A 21258-nucleotide genomic window follows, 5' to 3' on the forward strand; every position below is an offset into this window, starting at 1 on the left:
TGCGACCGATCTGTCATAGGGTTCGAGCACAAAATCACGTTTAAAATTCCACAGATGTAATGATAATTTAGCATCCAATAGAACGTATTAACTGAATACATTTGAATATACCGTTCAAAGTTTAAACTTTTTTGTTATTCTTAAGACTGTTAAAAAACTGATGTTTAAAACTTTTATGCTTCTGCGGGTGATATATTTCCACTGAAAGAGTTTATTCGATGATGAAACTGTTTTGAAAAAAATATGATAACCGTAGAGAAACGATAAACACACTTTAAAGTCTTTTTTTTTTTTTGAAAAGTCGTAAATCTGAAGTCTTCAACAGTATCTAAATACGAAGAAAACGACAATTTTAAAGATTGCAAACCATGTTCTCAAATTTAAAAAAAAAAAACGATTTCTGTCAGTTATTTCTAATGTGTTTTTCGTTATGTGTATCGTTTTCAAGTTATGTGTAAGCCCTCTAACAAGTCAAATAAAAAAAAACTGAATAATTTTTTATTTTGCTCGTATTTGAATTCCCTTTTAACTTGAAACATAATTGGTAAAAGTGACTTCAGTATTTTTAAAAATGACTCAATAACATGCAATATGATGTGCATTTACGTTATAGCGACTTTCAGTTGCAGTGACAGACTTTTTCGAACTACAGGGGTTGTTAATGAACGTAGACTATAAAATTTTTGATAAAAATCTGTAGTGAAGTAATTTCCGACATCGCTAGTTTTGCTGTGCAAATTTTTGACATTTACTATCCGTTGTTTTCTTTTTTTTTTAAATTATTATTATTATTTTTTTTTGATTTTAAATTAAAAATCAAACATTTCCGCTAGCAGTGGTCAGGCAATAAAACTTCATGAATAATAATAACTTTTGAAAAAATAAATAAGAGCTGGGATACTACAATCCATGATCATTTTCTTTCAACATCAAAAACTATCCATTTTATTTTTCAATATATAAGCTTTAATAAGCATGTTTTTTTTATCTTATTCATCTTAATTCTCGTACATAATTATTAATTACTTACAACACATTTCATAACAAGAGTACAAATTTAAATTAGTTAAGTAAAACACACTTGAAATGCACTTAAATTCTGAAATGCATTATTATCACGATTACAAAGTTAAATCCTACGTTCAATTTCGTTATAAAGTTGTAGCTCCTCTGGATAAAGCTCTCTAGTTTCCATTCCACAGGCTTAATTGTTACTTTTTAATTTTACACACACAAGTAAAGGGTTAATTCGAAACATCGTTTACGCGCTTTGCAGATGACCAGAAATGGGAATGAGAGTCTTGCTAGACGCAGGCGATGAAATCACGTGATATTTTCCATTTCTTGCCAAGTCTTTAAATTTGGCGAATTTTCGTAAGATTTCGACAAACTTTGACCCCCCATATCTCAAAAACTAAAGGACGAGGGCACACAATATTTGGGTCAAATTTTTTTCTAAAGATACTCTTTCGAATGCGACCATTTTTAACTTTTTCCATGATTACTGAGCTCGTGATGTTTCCTGGTTTGGTCAAAAAGTTAAATGCTGAACCCCCCCCCCCCCCTTGCCTGAATTTTATCTATTTTTGTTACAATTATTTTAAATACTGTATAGAAATATTTCTAGTATAATTTAACATAATGTAGAATGGTAGATAAATATTGATACTTGAGAGAGCGATGCGCCCCTACCGCCAAATACTAGAAAAACACCCCAGAATGATATTCTCAACATAGAAGAGGAAAACACTCAATTTCAAGTTTCAATGATGCAGTTTGCACCATCTCAAAACTCCAAAACTTCTTTTTCACAATTTTTTTTTCTTTTTCCAAAATTTTTTGATTTTTCACAAAATTAATTGATTTTTCACAAAATTATTTGATTTTTCACAAAAAACGGACTTGATGAAAAATTCTGGACAGACCCCTGGTTTTTAAAATTTAAAAATATTTTCAACTTTTGAATTTTGAGCATAGTTTGTTTATTTTTTCAAAAGTTTGGTTTCTCGAGTCGTAGTGTGTCTTAGTGGTCTGCCCCCGCACTAGGGGATCTGCAGTTACGTAGATCCGGCCTGCCCATGATGGTTGTTTAGAAGTAAATGCATAATGGATTTGTATTAGTAAAAACTTTTTTTTTCGTTAACATTTCAGCATTAAGCACGTGCTTCGCCGGCGTGCTTTTGTTGAGATTTCAATCCTTTTGCATCCTGTAAAGTATAAATATTTCAGTTATTTTAAAACTTGGAAGTTATTTTAGTATATACTAAGTTCAATCAACTCATTTTATTTTTTATTTTAATTATTATTTTTTTAACCCATTATTTTATTAGCAATTTGGTTTTAAATTAGTTTTAGGAACATACAAGGAGTTAGGAATATATAAAAAGAATAAGCAGTTGTTTAAATTTTATTTCAACGCAAATATTTATTTCAACTAGATACGTTTTCCTGCTCTAAAACATAGTTTAGCTCAGGGTTTTGCATGTTTTTTTGGAGGTGAAAAAAAAAGGGGACAAAATTGATTTTTGCAATCATTTCTGGAAAAAATAAAATTTTTGAGGCATGCGTTTCTCAATCACAGAACTATGCTATGACACTTTAGGGTGATCACTTAATATCCTTACTTTATTTTGAAATTATGAATTTCTTCATCAAAAAAGATTTATTGAAAAAAAAAGCAAGTTAATGCAACCATTTTTTCAAATTGAAAATCGGGACACATTCCTGATGGGGAGGGGAGGCTGATGGAATAATGTCTGTTATGTCCGCAATTCCTTATCTCATCAAACTAAAATTTCAAATCTTCCATGAAGTATAATATTGACATGCGCCCCCCTTCTCCTCTCCCTGTAAATACTTATTTTATGAAATCCTATTGTTTTTAAACTTTGAAATATGAACATAAGTAATGATGATTGAGTAATAATTCAGATGTGTCTATGAAGGACAGTAGAAAAATAACTTAATGCTGTTGTTTAATGCGCTGTGTGCTGCCAGCACACAGCGCATTTTTCCGTGAATCTGCATAGGTGTCTGTCATAATTGCAAGTTACAAGCAAATTTGATTGGTAAATTTTTGTGTGTGGCAGTCTTAGCAGCGAGTGACTTAACTAAAACTCTGTCGTGGACGAAATGACACATAAAACCCACCTGTTATTTAAAGTGTTAATAATATAATTCACTGAGGTGTTATCCGCCCAAGCAGAACTTGGGCACTAAAAACATAATTTTCATTTCTTATTTGCATACTTATAATTGACAGGAAGTATGAATTATAAATTTTTTAAAATCTTAACTTTCACTGAAAATCTTATCTAAAATATGTATTTAATTTATTTAGTTCAACATTCTGGGACTTTACTATCTGCTAATAGATATTTTACTTCTAGCACTTCAATGTATGTTAAAACTTCACTTATTTTTGAGTTAGGGATAATTTTAGATTTGTCAACTTGTTATATGCTTTAAAGTAATTTAAAAATTACTTCTGATTAATCCTGTTTGTGGCGGAGATGCTGTTAAATGATTTATCATGCTGAACTGAATTCATGCATAGTTACTTAAACTTTTTTTTTTCTCTTTGCAGTACATTTCTATATGTGAAGTTCTTAGTTGTCTGGGCCTTGGTGCTGTTGGCCGACTTCATTTTGGAGTTTCGCTTCGAGTACCTGTGGCCCTTTTGGCTCTTACTTCGCAGTGTCTACGACTCTTTTAAATATCAAGGGCTGGTAAGCATGTGTTAAAATTTTTTATTTTACAAAATAGATTGTAGCAAGCGTTTATTCAAATTTGGCAAATGGGGACTAAAAACAAGTTTCTGGTTGCTAGGACTCCTCTTAAGGATTTACCTTTTATTACTGTGATGATTGTCTCAACCAATATTTGTTTTATTCTGTTTGATTTTGTGTCAATACAAGTGTGCAGAAAATTAAACCAGTCTAGTTTTCTGTACATTGTTCTGTATAGGAAAACCACAATAGATAGAAGCTAAAACTCGGTGAAATAGCAGAATTTCTACTGCAATTTCTCTTCCCTTCCTTTAAAATTGTCTAGTCCCTAATGCATAAAGCTGGAAAGAAATTTCCCCTTCAAAAGTTAAAATCAAAAATTTTAATTTTAGCCTCTAATAGGTTTACATGTTTACAACTGGTACATAGTTTTGAAGTTTCAAAAATTCTAATTTATTTCATTATATCATTAAATACTGAGATCCTGAAATTATAATGCATTGATGCAAGAGCACTAGCATTAATAAGACCAAGAGTCATTTCTGGGAATAGTCATTGGGAACACAGGATACATTCTAGTTTTGGAAATAATAGCATAGCCAGAATTTTCTCTTTGGAAGAAAGGAGTTTTGGCCAGAACAATCTTGTATACTAAGATTGGCAGTTTGGCAAAAAATCAAGGGTTTTGGGTGCACAGCTCTAAAAATTATAAGATTGTAATTTTGTAAATGTGACAAAAGACATCGAAGTAGTCTAATTGATGTGCGCAGTTATAGAGGGGCAAATGTGGACTCTGACCATTTTTTAGTGATGTATAAAGTGAGAGCTAAGATTAGCAGGTTATTCACAAGGAGGGAGCGCATGGAGGTTAAGAAATTAGTTTACAATGAATTAAAGAGCCCTGAAACCCTAAAGAGATATAGGAATTGTCTAAAGTAAAGTTTTACAAGTAGAGACTATGTAGAAAATGAAAGACACCAGTGGAAGGATGTTGTCACAGTGATTAGCAATGTAGTGAATGTGACCATACCAGAGCTTAAAAAAAATAAAAGGGAAAATGGCTGGTATGATGAGGAGTGTGAAGAACTGACTAATAGGAAAAACCAAGCTTACAGGGTTATGATTGGAAGACACTCTACTAGAAATTCAGCTGAAATATATAAGGAGTTGAGAAGGGAAGAAAAAAGGATGCATAAGAAAAAGAAAAGAATCTTTATGGAAAACAAATGCAAAGATATAGAAAATATGAAGACCCAGAGAGAAGCACGAAAATTTTATCAATTAGTTAATGATATTAGGAAAGATTTTAACTCTAGAACTACAACTATCAGAAAGATTAATGGTGAATTGACTTGTAATAACAAAGAAACAATGATTAGATGGAGGGAACATTTTAAAGAGGTGCTGTTTGGTAATGACAGCCCGGTTGATGAAATTTTTACCGTTGAAGTACCTAGTACTCTTAGACAAACACAAGATATGCCTGTACCTACCTTAAGGGAATTGGAGTATACCTTAAAAAATCTTAATAGAAACAGGGCCCCTGGCCAAGATGGCATTAAAGCCGAACTATTTATTGTCAATGCACCAGAGTTGAACAATGAACTTTTAAAGATCATTAGTGATGTGTGAAACCTGGAACAGATGCCCATTGAATGAGAAGAGGGTTCAATTTTCACCATCCACAAAAAAGGAGACAGGCTGGACTGTCGCAACTACCGTGTATCATGCTTCTGAATGTGGCTTTTAAGATTTTTTCCAACATTCTATTTCGTAGACTTCTTCCAGTGGCGTAGCTAGACCCGACTTTCGGAGGGGGGGGGGGTTACTTCTTATATATATATATATATACTAATATATATATATATATATATATATATATATATATATATATATATATATATATATATATATATATATATAATAGATATATATATATGTATAATCGCTTGGAATTTTTCCCTTTTCTTCTTTTTTTTTCTTTCTCTTCTCTCTTCTTTTTCTTTTTTTTTTTTTGAGACTAACTTTTCGGGGGGGGGGGGGGGGTTTGTAGCTACGCCCCTGTTCTTTCGTATGTTTCAAAAATAGTAGGAAACTATCAATGTGGCTTCCTGGAGGGGAAGTCTACCATAGACCAAATTCACTCTATAAGACAAATCCTGGAAAAGACCAAAGAGTACGGAATTGATACCTACCATCTCTTCATTGACTTCAAGAGAGGCTATGATCGTATCAACAGGAATAAATTGTTCGATGCGATGTACGAATTCAGAATCCCTCCTAAGCTCACCAATCTTGTCAAAATGACTTTGCGAAGCTTAAAATGCAGAATTAAGACCATGTCTGAAGTATCTGAGGTTTTTTGTAAAAAGAGAGGCCTTAGACAAGGAGACTCTTTGTCTTGCATTTTGTTCAATTTAGCCCTTGAAAAGGTTATACAAGACTCGGGTATCAACACTAGAAGCACAATCCTGCAGAGAACTATACTGCTGTGTGCAGGTAAAGGGCAGTAACTGCAAATTTTTCATTTTTCAGCATTTTTCTCATCTATTGTATATTATCTTTATTGCAAAAGCTCGTTTATTTGGTTTCCGCTGAAAAAAGGTACGAAAAAGACGTCTGATTCCTACCTTTCCCCATAGTTGGTATTGAATCCAAAACGCGTTTCTTCAAATATCTCGAAAACTCATTTCTGCAGATACTGCCGTTTACCTGCACACGGCAGCATACAGATATTGACATACGCGGACAATATCGATGTCGTTGGGTGAAGAAAACAGGATGTGGTTGAGGCATTTGTTGCCCTTGAGAGCGCTGCCAAGGAGTTGAGCTTGGCTGTAAACGAGGAAAAAACTAGGTTTTTGGTTGCAAGCACTAGAATACATGGTGTGCAGCCGCTTAATATTGGAAACTATACTTTTGAAGGTGTCACGCAGTTTAAATACATGGGTGCGCTTATTATAAGTAAGAATGAGTTTAGAGTTGAAATTGGAAATCAAATTTTGATGGCAAATAGATGCTACGATTGATTGGCTTAGAGAGCCAATTAAAGTCTAAGCTCCTTTCCATTAATACAGAAATAAACCTATACAAAACCCTCATAAGACCGATCATTTTATACGATAGTGAGACATGGGCAATTAATAAAACAGAGGAAAACAGACTTCTCATTTTTGAAAGAAAGATCCTTTGGTCAATTTTTGAAGCAGTAAAGGAAAATGATGCTTGGAGAAGTTTATATAACTTTGAAGTGTACCATAAATACAGACAACCCATCACTTAAGAGTAATTAAAGCTAACAGAATCAGATGGCTGAGGTACGTATTTAGGCGTGCAGATCTGGACCCGATTAAAAAGCTAACTTTTTCGAAGATTGAGGGTACAAGGAGAAGGGGAAGACCAGCAACAAGGTGACTGGATAGTGTTGAGAAAGACCTAGAAATTTTGGGAGTGAACAGGTGGGGAAACCTGACAATGTGTTGTACCGCCTGGAGGAAGCAGATGGAGAAAGCCTTGGCCTGCACCAGGCTGTTGTGCTGATGAAGAAGAAGAATATTGTAAATATTGGTTGGATTATTGTTAACAGAGTCAGATAAAAATATAAAGTATCTGCGTACGCAACTGGAAAGTATCTGCAAGCTAATCATTGTCTAATTATGCTTTGAGGTTACAAGGAACTAATTTTCATGCCAATTATGTGAGCCTATAATGAAAAGACCCAAGCTAAATTTTAAAATTTTAAAACTACGCTCCTTATAGCAGATGCATTTGTAAGTTCCGAATCTCCTGCTTTAAGCATTGTTTTTTAGACTAAGATGCTTAAATGTAAGCGAGTTTATCCTGCAATTATTTCAAAGTAAGTACCTTTTTTAAACATCCATAAAGGCAATCGTTCAAAGTTTTTTTCATGCGCAATGTAAAAATTTTCAACAGCAAGTCCGTGGTTGTCGGATGTAGAGTAATTAACTACAGTGAAACCTCTGAATAGCGGACAGTCAAGGGACTAGAAGTTTTGTCCGTTATCGGGAGGTGTCCGCTATTAGGAGGAACTACTTAATTTACCTTTTTCAAAATGGACTGTTGTTCCCTTTGTCGACACAATCGAAACAATTGCGAAAGGTTTACTACATTTTACATCAAGTGTAATTAATCTGTTTTTTCTCAATAAAGGTATACTGACAGCACACACTTGTCTTAAAAAGCATTTTATCAATTAATCAGTTAAAACAGTTTGACATCTCTTTTTTGCATTACAAACCTGTTTCTCAATTATAAATATTTAAATCATTTACCTTAGCAAGTCCTTCAGTGTCCTCGTTGCTCAGGAAAAAGTTTTTTAATTCTTCACTGTATTTCAGTGCTTCCGAAAAGTCTCTAATTGTGCACAATTTTCTAATTTCGTCTTTATCTTTTAAAATTTCGCTGATTTGAGTTTTCCTAACTTGAAAACAATTGGCAAAACAACAACGCTTATTTTTCGTTTTTCGGCAACATCCAAAGCATTAATTTTTTCTTTCAATGTCAGTCTGTTTCTATTAGTTGCCATTTTAAAACTCAAATAATATTGTCACACAAAAAAAATCAACTAAATCACACACCTTTAGGAAAGTTTGCAACTGCAAAGCTACGATTGCTGCATGAAAATTAGGTTCGCCTGCCTCTCACTTCATCTCATGGTATGAATATCCCATTATCAATGGCAGCGATTTGGCAGAGCAACCCCCCTCCCCCCCACACACATTTTTTATGGTTAATTTATTTATTTTATCTCGAGTATCACTAGTGCATGTTTGACAGTTGGCAATATGACCTTGAATATGCACAAATCTTTTCATGTCTCAAAATTAAACAACCCAACGAAACTACGACGCCATAAAGCCGACTACTACCGGCGCCGATCTGCTCAATTGCATCTCCCGAGAGCCCCAGTTAGAAAAAGTGTCCAGTTATCTTAACTTTTGAATAGTTATTGTGTACAAAATTCATCAAAATCTTAAGAAAAACGTATGTTAATTGTTAGACTGACATCAGTTTTCACTTATCTGCTTCAATACTCTGAAAACTAGCCGTAACAAAATTATGACTTTTTCTTTTTCATTTTTTGCTGCCCGCAAAAAGTACCATGTCTTTTAGTTCTTTTTTTTTTTCTGCCCCCCAACTTTTAAGCCCCAATCGCTGCCTCTGCCCATTACCACCCTTTTAATTCCAAGAAACAGTGATAAGGAAATGACGGGAGGGGGGGGGGAATATCAGTTCTGGAGGATGAAAAGCTTTGTAAGGCAAGCAGTTACTAAGATATTCTGTGAAAAGAAAAAAAAAACGGAAGTGCTACGATTGCAAGGGAACTTTTTTGTGAAATAACTGTCCGTTATTCAGAGTGAATTACATGTATTGGCCTATATTGAGGGACTGGGATTTGCAAAAATGTCCGTTAATTAGAGGTGTCCGTTATTCGGGAGTGTCCATTAAGAGAAGTTTCACTGTATCAGTAAGCAGTTAAGATTTTTTTTCTTTTTGAAACATTTAATCTGTTTAAATTGCCTTCCAGATATCTTCAAAAAAAAGAAAAAGAAAAAATAACTTTTCTTTCACATTGTTTGTTAAACTGAAAGTGCGGCGCTTATGCCGGGTGCTGTGCAAATTTCCAAAATTACTGCAAGCGCGAACTTGCTGGCTCCAATGATAAGCTTTAAAGCCACAGAGGTGCTTTTATGATTTGATATGAGCACAAAAAAAAAAAAAAAAAAAAAAAGAGGAAAAATGGAAATACGAAGCCACATGAAAAGAATTGCTCAGTTGTCACCACTTGATGCATAGGAGAAAAGGGAGGATTAATATTTTAGTAATTTTTTAACTGAAGGGAAAAAAAGACATTTGGAAAACTAGAACATTACTCGTGATTATGGAGTGATGTGCATGTCGGTAATGAATATATCCACAAAGCAGCAACTATTTTCTTACAGCAGCGAATGTATCTGCGTCCGTCTATATTATCTAGCTATGATTACTACCTATTATTGATTAGCCCTCTTTGGTATAAATACCGATGTCCACTTGGTTGTTGTCAGTTCTCTCGTAACTTCTTGTTGTGTTGGTGAGCTTTTTGCACTGATAAAGAGGCTCCATTGTAGCCTTGAAATAGCTATATGCTGCATTTTCTCCAATATTTGTGCTTTATTTACGTTGTTTTTTCTCCTTTATCATATGATTACTACGTTTTGTATTAGCAATATTAATTTTAAACGAATTAGAAGTAAAAAAGGAGAACCTAAATGATTGTCGCGAGATGCGTGTGCTCGCAACGAATGTATCCACACAGCAGCGAATGCGCTTGCATATGTACTATCTATTAATAAATTTGACAAATTAATCAAATATTATCAGTTCAAAACAAATTAAAAGTGAAAAGTAAGAACTCCAACGATTATCACGAGATGCGCGTGCCTGTAGCGAATGTATCCACGCAGCAGGGAATACATCCACCGAACGCGTGGGTGTGTACTATCTTGTAATAATTTTTAAAATCTAAATAATATCAATATCAATTTAAAATGAGTTAGAAGTAAAGATATCATCTTCACTTCTTAGTCGTTTAAAATTGATCTTAAATTGATCTAATTTTAATCTTTTATTTAAGAACTTTTATGGTTATCGGACGATGTGCAACTGCTCGGCGAATGTATCCGCACGTTAGCGGATGTATCCACGCACAGCGTGCATGCGTGCATTATCTAGCTCTGATTTTTAATAATACTTGAATATACTTGAATAATATGTTTACGTGTTAATTGTAATACTATATAGTTTTTATTTATAAGATATAGTTAACTATTTATAACAAGTGCTAGATAAGAGTCGGTTGGGCTCCTGGTCTGGATTAAAAAAAAAAAAAAAAGAAAACAGCTGTTTTCAATGCCTTATACAACTGGTTAAACCGCATGCAGTGGAAGGTACCTACTAGGGACCATGGACTGTAGTGTAATGTAATTATTTATAACTGTGGTCTACCCTTTAGTTTTTCCAAGAGCAAATAAAACTTGAAAAAAGGAAAGTGAAGGCCGGAGACATTAAGTAAAGAAAACAAATTTTTTGTATATAACTCGCTAATTATAATGTGACATGTTTTATAGCTAAGACATGATGGGTAATGACTGGCGCTGCCTATCTTATTCCATCACAGGTGTCAAAGGTTTAAGTTTACTGATTTAAATCAGTGCTTTCAATCATGAATTAAATCTGATTTTTGTCATGGCTTAAATCAATTGATTTAAAAAAAAAACCCTTTTGCTTTAAATAATTCTTGCTAGTGTCGAGAGTGAAGTTCACGTTTTGCTAAGTGCTCTGGACAGTACAGTAGACCCTCGTTTTACGCGGGTTTATTTTACGTGGTTTCGATTTTACGCAGTTTGAGATTTGACATCTTAGTTTTATTTTACGCGGATGAGTTTTGGTTTTATGCAAATGCGGCAATGGAAACAGATAACATTTGCCCCCCTTTCAAAATCCAAACTCCTAAAGACTGCAGATTACATGTAATAAACTGCATTTTGGAGTGCTAATAATTGATCTTGGCTAGAGACATTTTATGCGATTAGTTCTAGAGCTCTTTCCAGAAGTAAAGTTATTAAACTCTCACAGTTCAGAACTCACAGGCAGAAGAGCTTTTAGGAGTGACAAAGGAGGCCAAAACCAACGAGGATACCGACGTCGATGACGCACAACCAATCTTTAACATTGAAAATTGTGAGCCATTTAGACAATAGAAATGAACTTTCTGATTTGTTAGTGAAGGAAGATTCTATCATAGAAATGATACAAGTGATCATGGATGCGTTAATGCTATGAAAAGAATTAAAGAGAAAAATTCTTAACAACTGCAAAAGGACTATCATAGCCAGTTCCTCTTTTTAAACAGAACACGAAATTAAGTTATGTTTTCTTTATGATTGTTGTACATAAAAATCGATGTAAGAACACATTAAAATTATTATATAATTAGTCATCACTAGAATGAAATATTTTTTTTATCTATGGAACCTAACCCCTATTTTAACACTACTATTAGGTCACAATTTACTCGGTTTTGATTTATTTAGCATTTTCGTGGAACATAACCCCAGCGTAAAACGACGGAACCTTTACCTGAAATTTACAATCAATTTACATTCTTTACCAGAATTTTACAATTTGTGTACCATTATCTCTTTTGTTTGATGAGACAAGGACACCATGAAATTATAATCTTCCAATATTTATTTCTGAATTAAAATGCTGGGCCAGGGGGGGGGGAGAAGAAATAGAGACATTTGAATTTACAATGAGTTAAGGTCTAGAAAATGTGCAGTTGGAGCTTCTGATGTATAAGCAAACTTTACTGAACTGAGGCTGAAACTTACTGAACTTTAAACTTACAGTATGAACCAGCATCAATAAGAATTTCCTCAGTAGTGCTGGTACGTTGGGGGATCCAAGGTTGGCAATACCTATCAGGGGCGTATACAGAAATTTTGGTGCCTGTCACAAATGACTTTTCCAGGTCCCGCCTCCATACTGTTTACCTCTATGTGTCACCCCTAGTTTTGAAAATATTGGGTCAGGACCCCCCCTCCCCCCGGGCCAACAGGTGTCCCTTCTCCCCCTCTGCGCACGCCCCTGATACCTATGCATAACATAGGAATGACACTTCATGAAACAAAAGGATTACATACATGCAGTCGGAAAATAATTTGTAACCAATGTTTAAAAAGAAATCTATATTAATTTTCTCTCTATATATATTTGATATGTTGATGAGAGCTTTTGTCAAATGCTGTTTTGCAGAACTTCTGGATTTTCCAGATTTCCGAAATTCTGATGTCTGGAATTGTAATTTTGTATTGCAAAATCATTTTTACTATTCTTAACTTTTTTTTTCTTTTTCTTTCTTTAGGCTTTCTCTGTTTTCTTTGTATTCATTGCATTTACATCAGACATGATTTGCCTCCTTTTTATCCCAGTTCATTGGCTGTTTTTCGCAGCAAGCACATATGTGTGGGTGCAGTATGTGTGGCACACAGGTTTGTATATCAATCTGTAGGTACAGGTTGTATCACTATTTAGATGTGTCTCTTGATCACGGATGTTCTGAATTGAAAATATTTATTGCCAGCAGCATTTTAAGCAAAGTGCCCTTTTAACTCTTCTATGATTCAGCAAATTAGTTTTATTTTGACTGATTAAATTAGTGTTAAAAACTTGTCGAGTTTAGTTAATATATATATATATATATATATATATATATATATATATATATATATATATATATATTGAAATTTTACTTTGTGCTAATCAAAGCATATCATTATTTCTTTTAATCCTTTTCCAATCGTAAAACAAAATATTTTTAAGGGTGTTGAAAAAAGAGGGGGAGGGGGGGGAGATTCTTTCATCACAATTAGAAAAGCAATATTTATGAATTGGGAAAACTGATAGAACTTGAATCCAATACGTGAAAACATGAAAATAAACTATACTGAGCTAATAAAATTCTTGAGATCACCAAACAGGGAAAAAAATGGAAAAGAAAAAAGTAAAAGTAAAATTACTAACCAAACAACTTGATTTTTGGAATGTAAAAATCACCCTGAAGTTGTTTTTGAACTGGTTTAAATATGCACCCTGAAACAAATTCATCCTAATTTAATGAAACTAACTTAGTTATTACAAATACCAAACAAATATCTGCCCTTAGAATTAAAAAAAAAGTAACGCTACAAACATGCATTCTGGGTACCAAATTTTTCATCTCTTGTCATTCACTCTCAAAGGCGCCCATATAGGGGGGCAAGTTGGGCTCAAGCTCCCCCCCCCCTAAAAGAATTTTCTTGCTTTTAGTACTATTTTCTTTGCAAAAATGTAAAAACATTTCTTCTCCAGACATTAATGAATAAGTTATTAAAATTGTCAAGTTTTAATAACTAATCTGTACTGAAATCGGTTTCCATGAGGAAAATATCCTGCTGAACCATGGGAAAAATGTCTGAACCCCCTTAAAATTTTGAATATGAGCACCCACATTCACTTTAAGTATAGTAAACTCTCGATTATCTGTGAACGAACTATCTGTAAGGCGGATCATCCGCGAGTCAATCGACAATCAGGAGCATGTATTTTCGCAGCAAAAAGCAAATACCAACAGCTGTTTTCTGTCGAAAAAATTGTAAATTTAAGCTCAGTTCATTTTTATTTATTTATTTATTTGTGCTTTCTTCAACGAACGTACACTTTTTCTTCATAGATGTGACGTTCAGTTAAGTTCTGCAGTAAAAATATAAAACAATTTTACTACTCTGCATCTTTTTTCACTGTTTGTAGAAAGTATTGTGCATCAATACAGCTATGTTTTTGACAAAGGACATTTTTTTTAAATTTGTCCCTCATTTTAGCCTTTTTGTTGTTTATCCGCAATTTTTATTATCCATGGTTCTTGTGCCACCCAATTCCGCTAATATTCGGGAGCTAACTGTATGTTTGTTTACTGCAAGTGTAACCACAAGCAACATATTCTCTTAGTTTTTGTATAAATTATCATAGTAATAGCAGGGTTAAAACTTTTTGAGGACTGTCTTGGAATTACAATTTTTCTTCTTGCTAACATATCCCCAGTTTCTAGTACTTTCAACATTTTTATGTTTAACCTTTTTGCTGACAAGAGTGCTCATAGACAACGAGCAGCTGTTGTGTGTTCTGCTCTGGCCGCCTTAAGGGCTGTTCACTTATCGGCCGTCCATCCCGTCCATCCCATTTTTTGGCGTGAGGGACAGCCCACGAAAGCAGAATAGCTTTCACATACATTCGCCGTACATCAATCACGTGACTGAATTTACCCACCAGAAAGAAGAACGCGATGCTTGGCGGAAGCCAATGAAAGGTCGTTCTACTTTTGATGGCTGTCAGATATCAAGGTTCTTCTGATCGAAACTGGTCCCGTCCAAAATAAAATGGCTTGCTGTCATGGCAACCAGCAAAAAAAACCTGTTTGGGGAGGAAAAAAACGTGATGGTCGGAACGGACGGCCGATATGTGAACAGGCCCTTAGGTTGGAGAAAGCGGAGTGCAATATATTCTTTCAACGGGGTGTAAATTACAAGGGATTCTGGTCCCTTTGTCTTGTCTTTTAAATAGATTGAATTTGATAGTTAAAAAGTGCCCAACAAACAACCAAGGGCAATGTTCAAGAAAATGTTTAAGGAGGAGGGGGCGATTGTATTTTACTCTTTACAACTTCAGTTTCTAAAATTTTTCGAAAGCGTGTACTAAACCCCATTGCCTACCCTTATGTAATCAAAGGTGTCCTACACTTGTGTTTCTTTCGAAAAATATCCAGGGCCAGTTCTTAAACCTAACTCTAATATCTAAAATTGTGTAAAATTGAAGTTTTGGAACTTGAATTTCAAAAAAAAAAAAAAAAACCCTGCAGAAAGTTCTGGTCCCTATTCCAGAGTAATGAAAAATGGGCTACAAATGTTTTCAAGACTTCAATTCTGGAAGAATTCCGAGGAAGAGCTACCTTTCTCGTAAAACTATCAAAGATTATGTAAAACTGCATTTTTGGAACTGCAGTATTGAAAATATACCCGAAGAAAGTTCCCGTATCTCAGCTCAAGCCATCGCCCCTCCCTTGTATCCGTCCTTGAGAAACAATCACAATGTTCAATAACAAATAAGTCAGCTGCAAAAGGGTTAATAATGAATATAAATGTGTAGGTCAAGTTACATGCTTAAAACTTGCTTAATGCAATAACAAGCTTCTGCAAACTGTAGCGAACAGGTAGTTTCAATTGCTGAAAGCAAGAGCGATCACATACAAAGGAGTGCCGTTGCACAAAAGATGTAAAATTCATCTTTACCTTTTCCTGCCAAAAGTAGTTTCTCCAAAATAATAGTCTCACGTGGTAATTGCAAAATGAGTTAGGAATATTTCAAGCTAAATAGTTCTAATAATTTTCATGTTCTGTAGACCCTCATTTTCTCATTTTGTGCGGATTCGTTTTATACAAATTTGATTATACAGGGTCAAGATTTGACAACTTTATTTTGTTTTATGAGGATGAGTTTCGATTTCACGCGATACAGCATTGTAGATAAAATTTTACGCTCTTTTAAAATCGAAGCTTTTAAGATTGCAGATACATGCAATAAAGTGCACTTTTGCTTGCTAATCAGCAAAGCGAGTTTGGGTTACCGACGGGAGACAATTTTTGTGATTGGTTCCAGATCTCTTTCCAAAAGTAAAGTTTTTGAACTTGCATAATTCAGAGATCACTGGAGGAAGAGCTTTTAGAAGTGAGAGATAAAAAAGGATGAAACCGACGGAGGATACCAATGCCAGTGACATGCAACCCAACAACTTTCACATTGGAATTTTTGAGCCATTCCTTGACTATTGCAAATTATGTCTCTAATTTGTATTGTTAGCAAAGGAAGATATTGTTGTGAATGTGACACATGTGATCATGAATATGTTTATACCCTACAAACAACTGCAGAGAAAAATAATAAATGACAGCAAAAGACTATCATAACCAGCACTTTTTTATAAACGCCCAAGTTAATTCTTGTTTTCTTTTTTATGCGCGTTGTGCATATGTATCGAAATAATTGCACATTAAACTTAGTTTGTATCTTTATTAATGATATGACGGGTGAAAATTTGCTTCTACATTTGAACCAAGCCATTGTCTGTTTGGTGACATTTTTATAGTTGAAATTGTAACCCTAACTCCAGTGCATTAACCCTCAACTCCAATAGGTAGCGTTTGTTGTTGACCATTTTTTCGTTTCTTCATTTCCCTGAAATGACAGTCTTACCAGTCAGTGGCGTACCCAGGGGGTGGGCTGATAGGGCTACAGCCCCCTCCCCCCAGAAATTTTCAAAATTAATTATAAAAATTATAATAAAGAACAAGTTTTTTTTTATGATGTATTTTTGAAATCTTACATTCGTATTGATATCAGAAAAGCGATACGTGAACTTTTCTTAGCTACAGTTCATAAGTATCCCCCCCCCCCCAGCTCAAAGACTTTCGAGCTCCCCCCCCCCCCCGAACTGATTTGTCTGCGTACGCCGCTGTTACCAGTAAAACAGTTTAGTTACCGGTTCGAGTTCAGCCTGATCACAATATAATTTCCCTGCATGTTAAACATTACCAAAACATATTATCAAATTATCATGCCCTGGCTTGAGTTTCATCATTGAAGCACGAGGTTTATTCGATCATTGGCTATTATTTATATGAGGATTAAGCATTTTTTTAATCTATGGAACCTTACCCCTATTTTAACACTACTTGTAAGTCTTAATTTATGCAGTTTTGATTTATGCAGCATTTTCACATGGAACGTAACCCCTGCGTAAAAGGAGGGTCTACTGAACTATGAAAATATTTTTGTTTTAACAAATGTTTTTGAATAGTTTGAGATATTTTGTTAACAGACATCTGAAATGGCTATTATTTGGACATTATTTATTTAGAGGGGGAGCAACAGTTTTCTTGATTTTGAAACATACCTGTTCTGTTTTTCTTTTTTGTGCATTGTAGCTTTTTTTTTTTGGGTTTCTTAGTCAGTGTTACCACTGTGAATAACATGTTGTAATTTTTTTTTTTAAATTTAGAAGTTCCTTACATAAAGCAAATATTTAATGTAATACTATGTGTTTTTATATAATGTGCAACTATATAATGTAATATTTTATTTGTTTTTTTTTTTTCATATAGAGAGGGGAATTTGTCTTCCTACCATCTCTCTATGGTTACTTTTTGTATATATTGAAGCTTCAGTGCGGCTCAAAGAACTTAAAAATTTGCCATTTCACTTAGATCTTTGTAGGCCGTTTGCAGCCCATTGGTAAGTTAGTGATCTCATTAGCATTTTTAAGTGTTCAGAAAGAAAGATAAATAGTGTTGAAAATTTTCTATTTGTCTTTCAGCATAGGTTATCCAGTCGTTACTCTTGGATTTGGTTTCAAAAGTTACGTTGGATACAGAATGAGGCTAGTAAGTTTCCCATTCCAGCTTATTTTATTGTATCTTAGTAGTTTTATGTAGGTTTTAGTTTTTTCATAAAATTTCTTAGGTGGATAGTATGATGGTTAATTTATTAAATGTGCTTAATTCAATTGTCATAACAAAACAACTGTTAAGTAAGAAGAAGGGGAGTGAATTAGAATATTTTCTTTTAATATTTTAATCATTTATGATAATTTGTAAGTATTTCGCCTTGTTTTTGTAAAACTAGTGTCTTGATATGCACAAAAACCTTTTTTAGGGTAGATATAATGATACGAGCTAGCCATTTCTTTTGCTATTCACTGATCTTCAACAATCCCATTCAGTTTCCTCAAAATAGAAACAAAGTGTTTTGATTTCTTATAATTTTTTTTCATGGTTTGTACAACACTTGATATTTATTAGTTGCTTAAGATTGATCACAAATTGCTGTATAGAATATAATTTAAATTTAAAAATTATTGTGCTCTTTAGTACAGAAGATTTTGACAATCTTCTGCAAAAAGCATTAAAAACATGCGCATTAATGTGTAATGACAGCTGTAATTTAAGGAATTTTTAAAAATACAGGATATGTCCACCATTTACATGGTTCGTATGCTCCCGGGAAAACCTGGAATTGTCAGGGAAAATGACACAGTTAAAAATGTCAGGGAAAAGTCAGGAAATTTTCCAAATTTGCCAATCAAAAAAAATTTTTTTCCAATTTTTTTCCCAGGGAACTTTGTTCTATGAGATCTTATCTCCATTTTTATCAATGTTTCCTGAAAAAAATTGTAAAATTTTGCTGCGAAATGGCGCAGGCAAAAAAAAAAGTGACAACCCAATAGTTGCTAAGAAAAAATTCCTCAGGTGAGCCGGAATTATGCACAAACTCAACCGGGGAGAAGACAATTTACTGCTTCGGAAGCACAAGCTTGAAGATGGTAGAGTTGATTGGTGAAAATCGTCTTTTGATCAAAAGTCTTTTCAGCTGCATGTGAAATGTAGCCGCCATTTTTGGTCACATTGCTGGAAGTAGACACGATCCTTAAATGCCTAAGTTTCCAAAAATAAAGCAGAATTTGATGTTTTCTTTAACTGCAAACTAATGAAATTAACACAAAATGTGCTGCAAATTGTTTATTATTATTATTTTCAACAATTTTCTTGAGAAATGAAAATTTTTATTCTTAAAACTTAATCTTATCCTCATTGCCTTGGACACAAATGTGCTAAAAACTTTTCAACTGAATTGTAGTTTCATGAAGATTTATTATTTATAAATTGTTTTCATGCTGCAAATTAAAAGAAAAATTCATATTTTTTTTGGCGTAGCCGCCATATTTGGTCATTCCCAAGATGGAAGTACACAAGACTTCTTTAGTATCTAAGTTTCCGAAATCGGCATTGGATGTTTATTGCAATGCGAACTATTGAAAACAATGCTAAATGTGTCCTTTTTTTCTGATAATTCGTAATTATTTTCTGAAAAAATGCAAAATTTTTTCTTCAGAACATTTTTTAAAATTCTAATTAATTTAGACACTTTATGTGCTAAAAACTGACTATTTTGTCTTGCAATTGCTGTTTTTTGCGAATTATTATTCTTTTTATAACTACTTAATGCTACAAATTCAAAAATATACTTGTGTTAAATTTTTTACTTAGTTGCCATATTTGATCGTTTGCATTATGGAAGCAGACGTAAATTTCCAAAAATAGAATTGGATATTTATCTCAATGTAAACTATCGAAAGTAACAAAAATGTGCAATAAATTATGAGTTTTTAAAAATAAGTTATTTTCTAGAAAAGAACACTCGAGTAGCATCAACTCATCAGCCAATCATCGGCCATTCATCGAAATCCGATCAAACTTTGATCGGCCAATGGTTGGATTCCGATGAGTTTTCATCGGAAATTGCTCCAATATGTCTCATCGGTAATAGTAGAATCCAATCATCGCAAATCCGATGAATTATTCTCCCTATACCGATGAGATTTGGAGCAATATACAAGCAATGTTCAAAGGCGATGAATTTTGGATGAAAATACGATGAGATTTGGAGCAATATACGAGCACTGCTGTTCCAAGGCGATGAATTTAGGATGAAAATACAATGAGAAGTAGTAACAGCCGCGATATAGGACAAGCAGGAGGAAAACAACTCAACAGTGGGAAAGGGATCCGCCATCTTGAATGATCACGTGACCCTTCCGCCATCATAAAAATTTTCAGAAGGTGTATTTTCGGATGACGTCATTTTGGAATCCGTCATTTGGGACAATTAATTTTTTAAATAATTTTTTTAAATAACTTGTTAACTTAATTTCTTATCTATTTAATTTCTAATTTATTACTTTTGATGAACGTGATTCACGAGTATACTCTAAATTGCTTTGACCGGGAATCGAACCCTCGGCCTCTGAAGTACGAGCTTCATATGCTTACCACTAGACAAGAAATGTTCTAACCAAGGAGGAAAATTATGTTTTAAATGGGAAATCATTTGTGGCGCCATCTATCGGGGGGTAAGGCCATGACAGATTTCTGAACGGAAAGTGAGAATTTTATTCAGGGGCGGGGGGGGGGGGGGGGGTGGAATATGCTTGTGGCGCCAGCATGGTTGCCACACTTCCGTCCAAGGGACGGAATTCCGTCTTTTCAAAAATTTCGGCCACCGGATTTTTTTTTTCATGTTCAAAATGATTTTTATAGATGAAACAAATCTTTACTTTTGAATCTCGCACTTTCAAAAAAGGTCTTATTCTTCTGAGGATAAAAAACTGGCACATCTGCTAAAGTTAAAAAGATGAGCTGTTTTTTCCCCCCCAAAAAAAGAATTAAATAAGCCACTCAGTCTGTTGATTTCAACCATTCTTATCTTAATCTGGAAAATTTTATTAAAGTTTTTATCACAATGCATCTTATAGCCACACTTAGATAAAATGAAAAGCTTTCTGCGAACACAAATCCTAACTGCAAAATTTTCTGTAAATAATTATTTTGCCTAACTCGCCCTTGAATAGAATTAAATTTGTATTCAAATATGAAAGGGACAAAAAAAAGTGTTTGAATCATTTAATTATTTTTACAATAACATATAGTTTGTGCTTATTTTTCACCAACTGAAGAAAACTGCCAAAACTATTTTTTTTTTCACACATGCGATCTAAAAGGCTTTTGGGGACAGGATTTAACAGAAATAAAGTGTTTTTTTTTTTCTTTTTTTTTTAAATTAACGTTAGCAGTTTAAAAAAATTTCTGCAGAGCCAAAAATTTTCTGCAAACGCCGTTTGCGCGTTCGTCTATATTATGCAAGACTGCTTATAGCCAAGAATCTCATACTTGAATTTTTTTTAATTACTATTTTTTTGTATGAAATATGAACTATTTATGTAACATGAACTATAAAATCTGAAGCTTTTTTTCTGCAGTAGCAAATAGTTTTTTTAATTGTATTTTATTATTAAGTTCTTTTTCTGCTTTTACCTCCTAAA

The 21258-nt window shown here is 33.8% G+C and overlaps 1 protein-coding gene across 3 annotated transcripts in view; it reads left to right on the forward strand.

Moving 5' to 3' along the window:
• The window catches only part of LOC129223972 (macoilin-like), a 125927-nt gene that overhangs the window by 70740 nt on the left and 33929 nt on the right, over positions 1-21258 (forward strand). For all 3 annotated transcript variants that reach the window (XM_054858359.1, XM_054858358.1, XM_054858357.1), the window contains exons 2-5: positions 3587-3728; positions 12658-12784; positions 17486-17615; positions 17698-17764. In XM_054858359.1, the coding sequence (XP_054714334.1) occupies positions 3587-3728; positions 12658-12784; positions 17486-17615; positions 17698-17764 (466 nt within the window). The remainder of the gene's footprint in view (positions 1-3586; positions 3729-12657; positions 12785-17485; positions 17616-17697; positions 17765-21258) is intronic.

Source organism: Uloborus diversus, chromosome 6 (assembly GCF_026930045.1).
Source record: "Uloborus diversus isolate 005 chromosome 6, Udiv.v.3.1, whole genome shotgun sequence".
In the NCBI taxonomy this organism is placed as follows: domain Eukaryota; kingdom Metazoa; phylum Arthropoda; class Arachnida; order Araneae; family Uloboridae; genus Uloborus; species Uloborus diversus.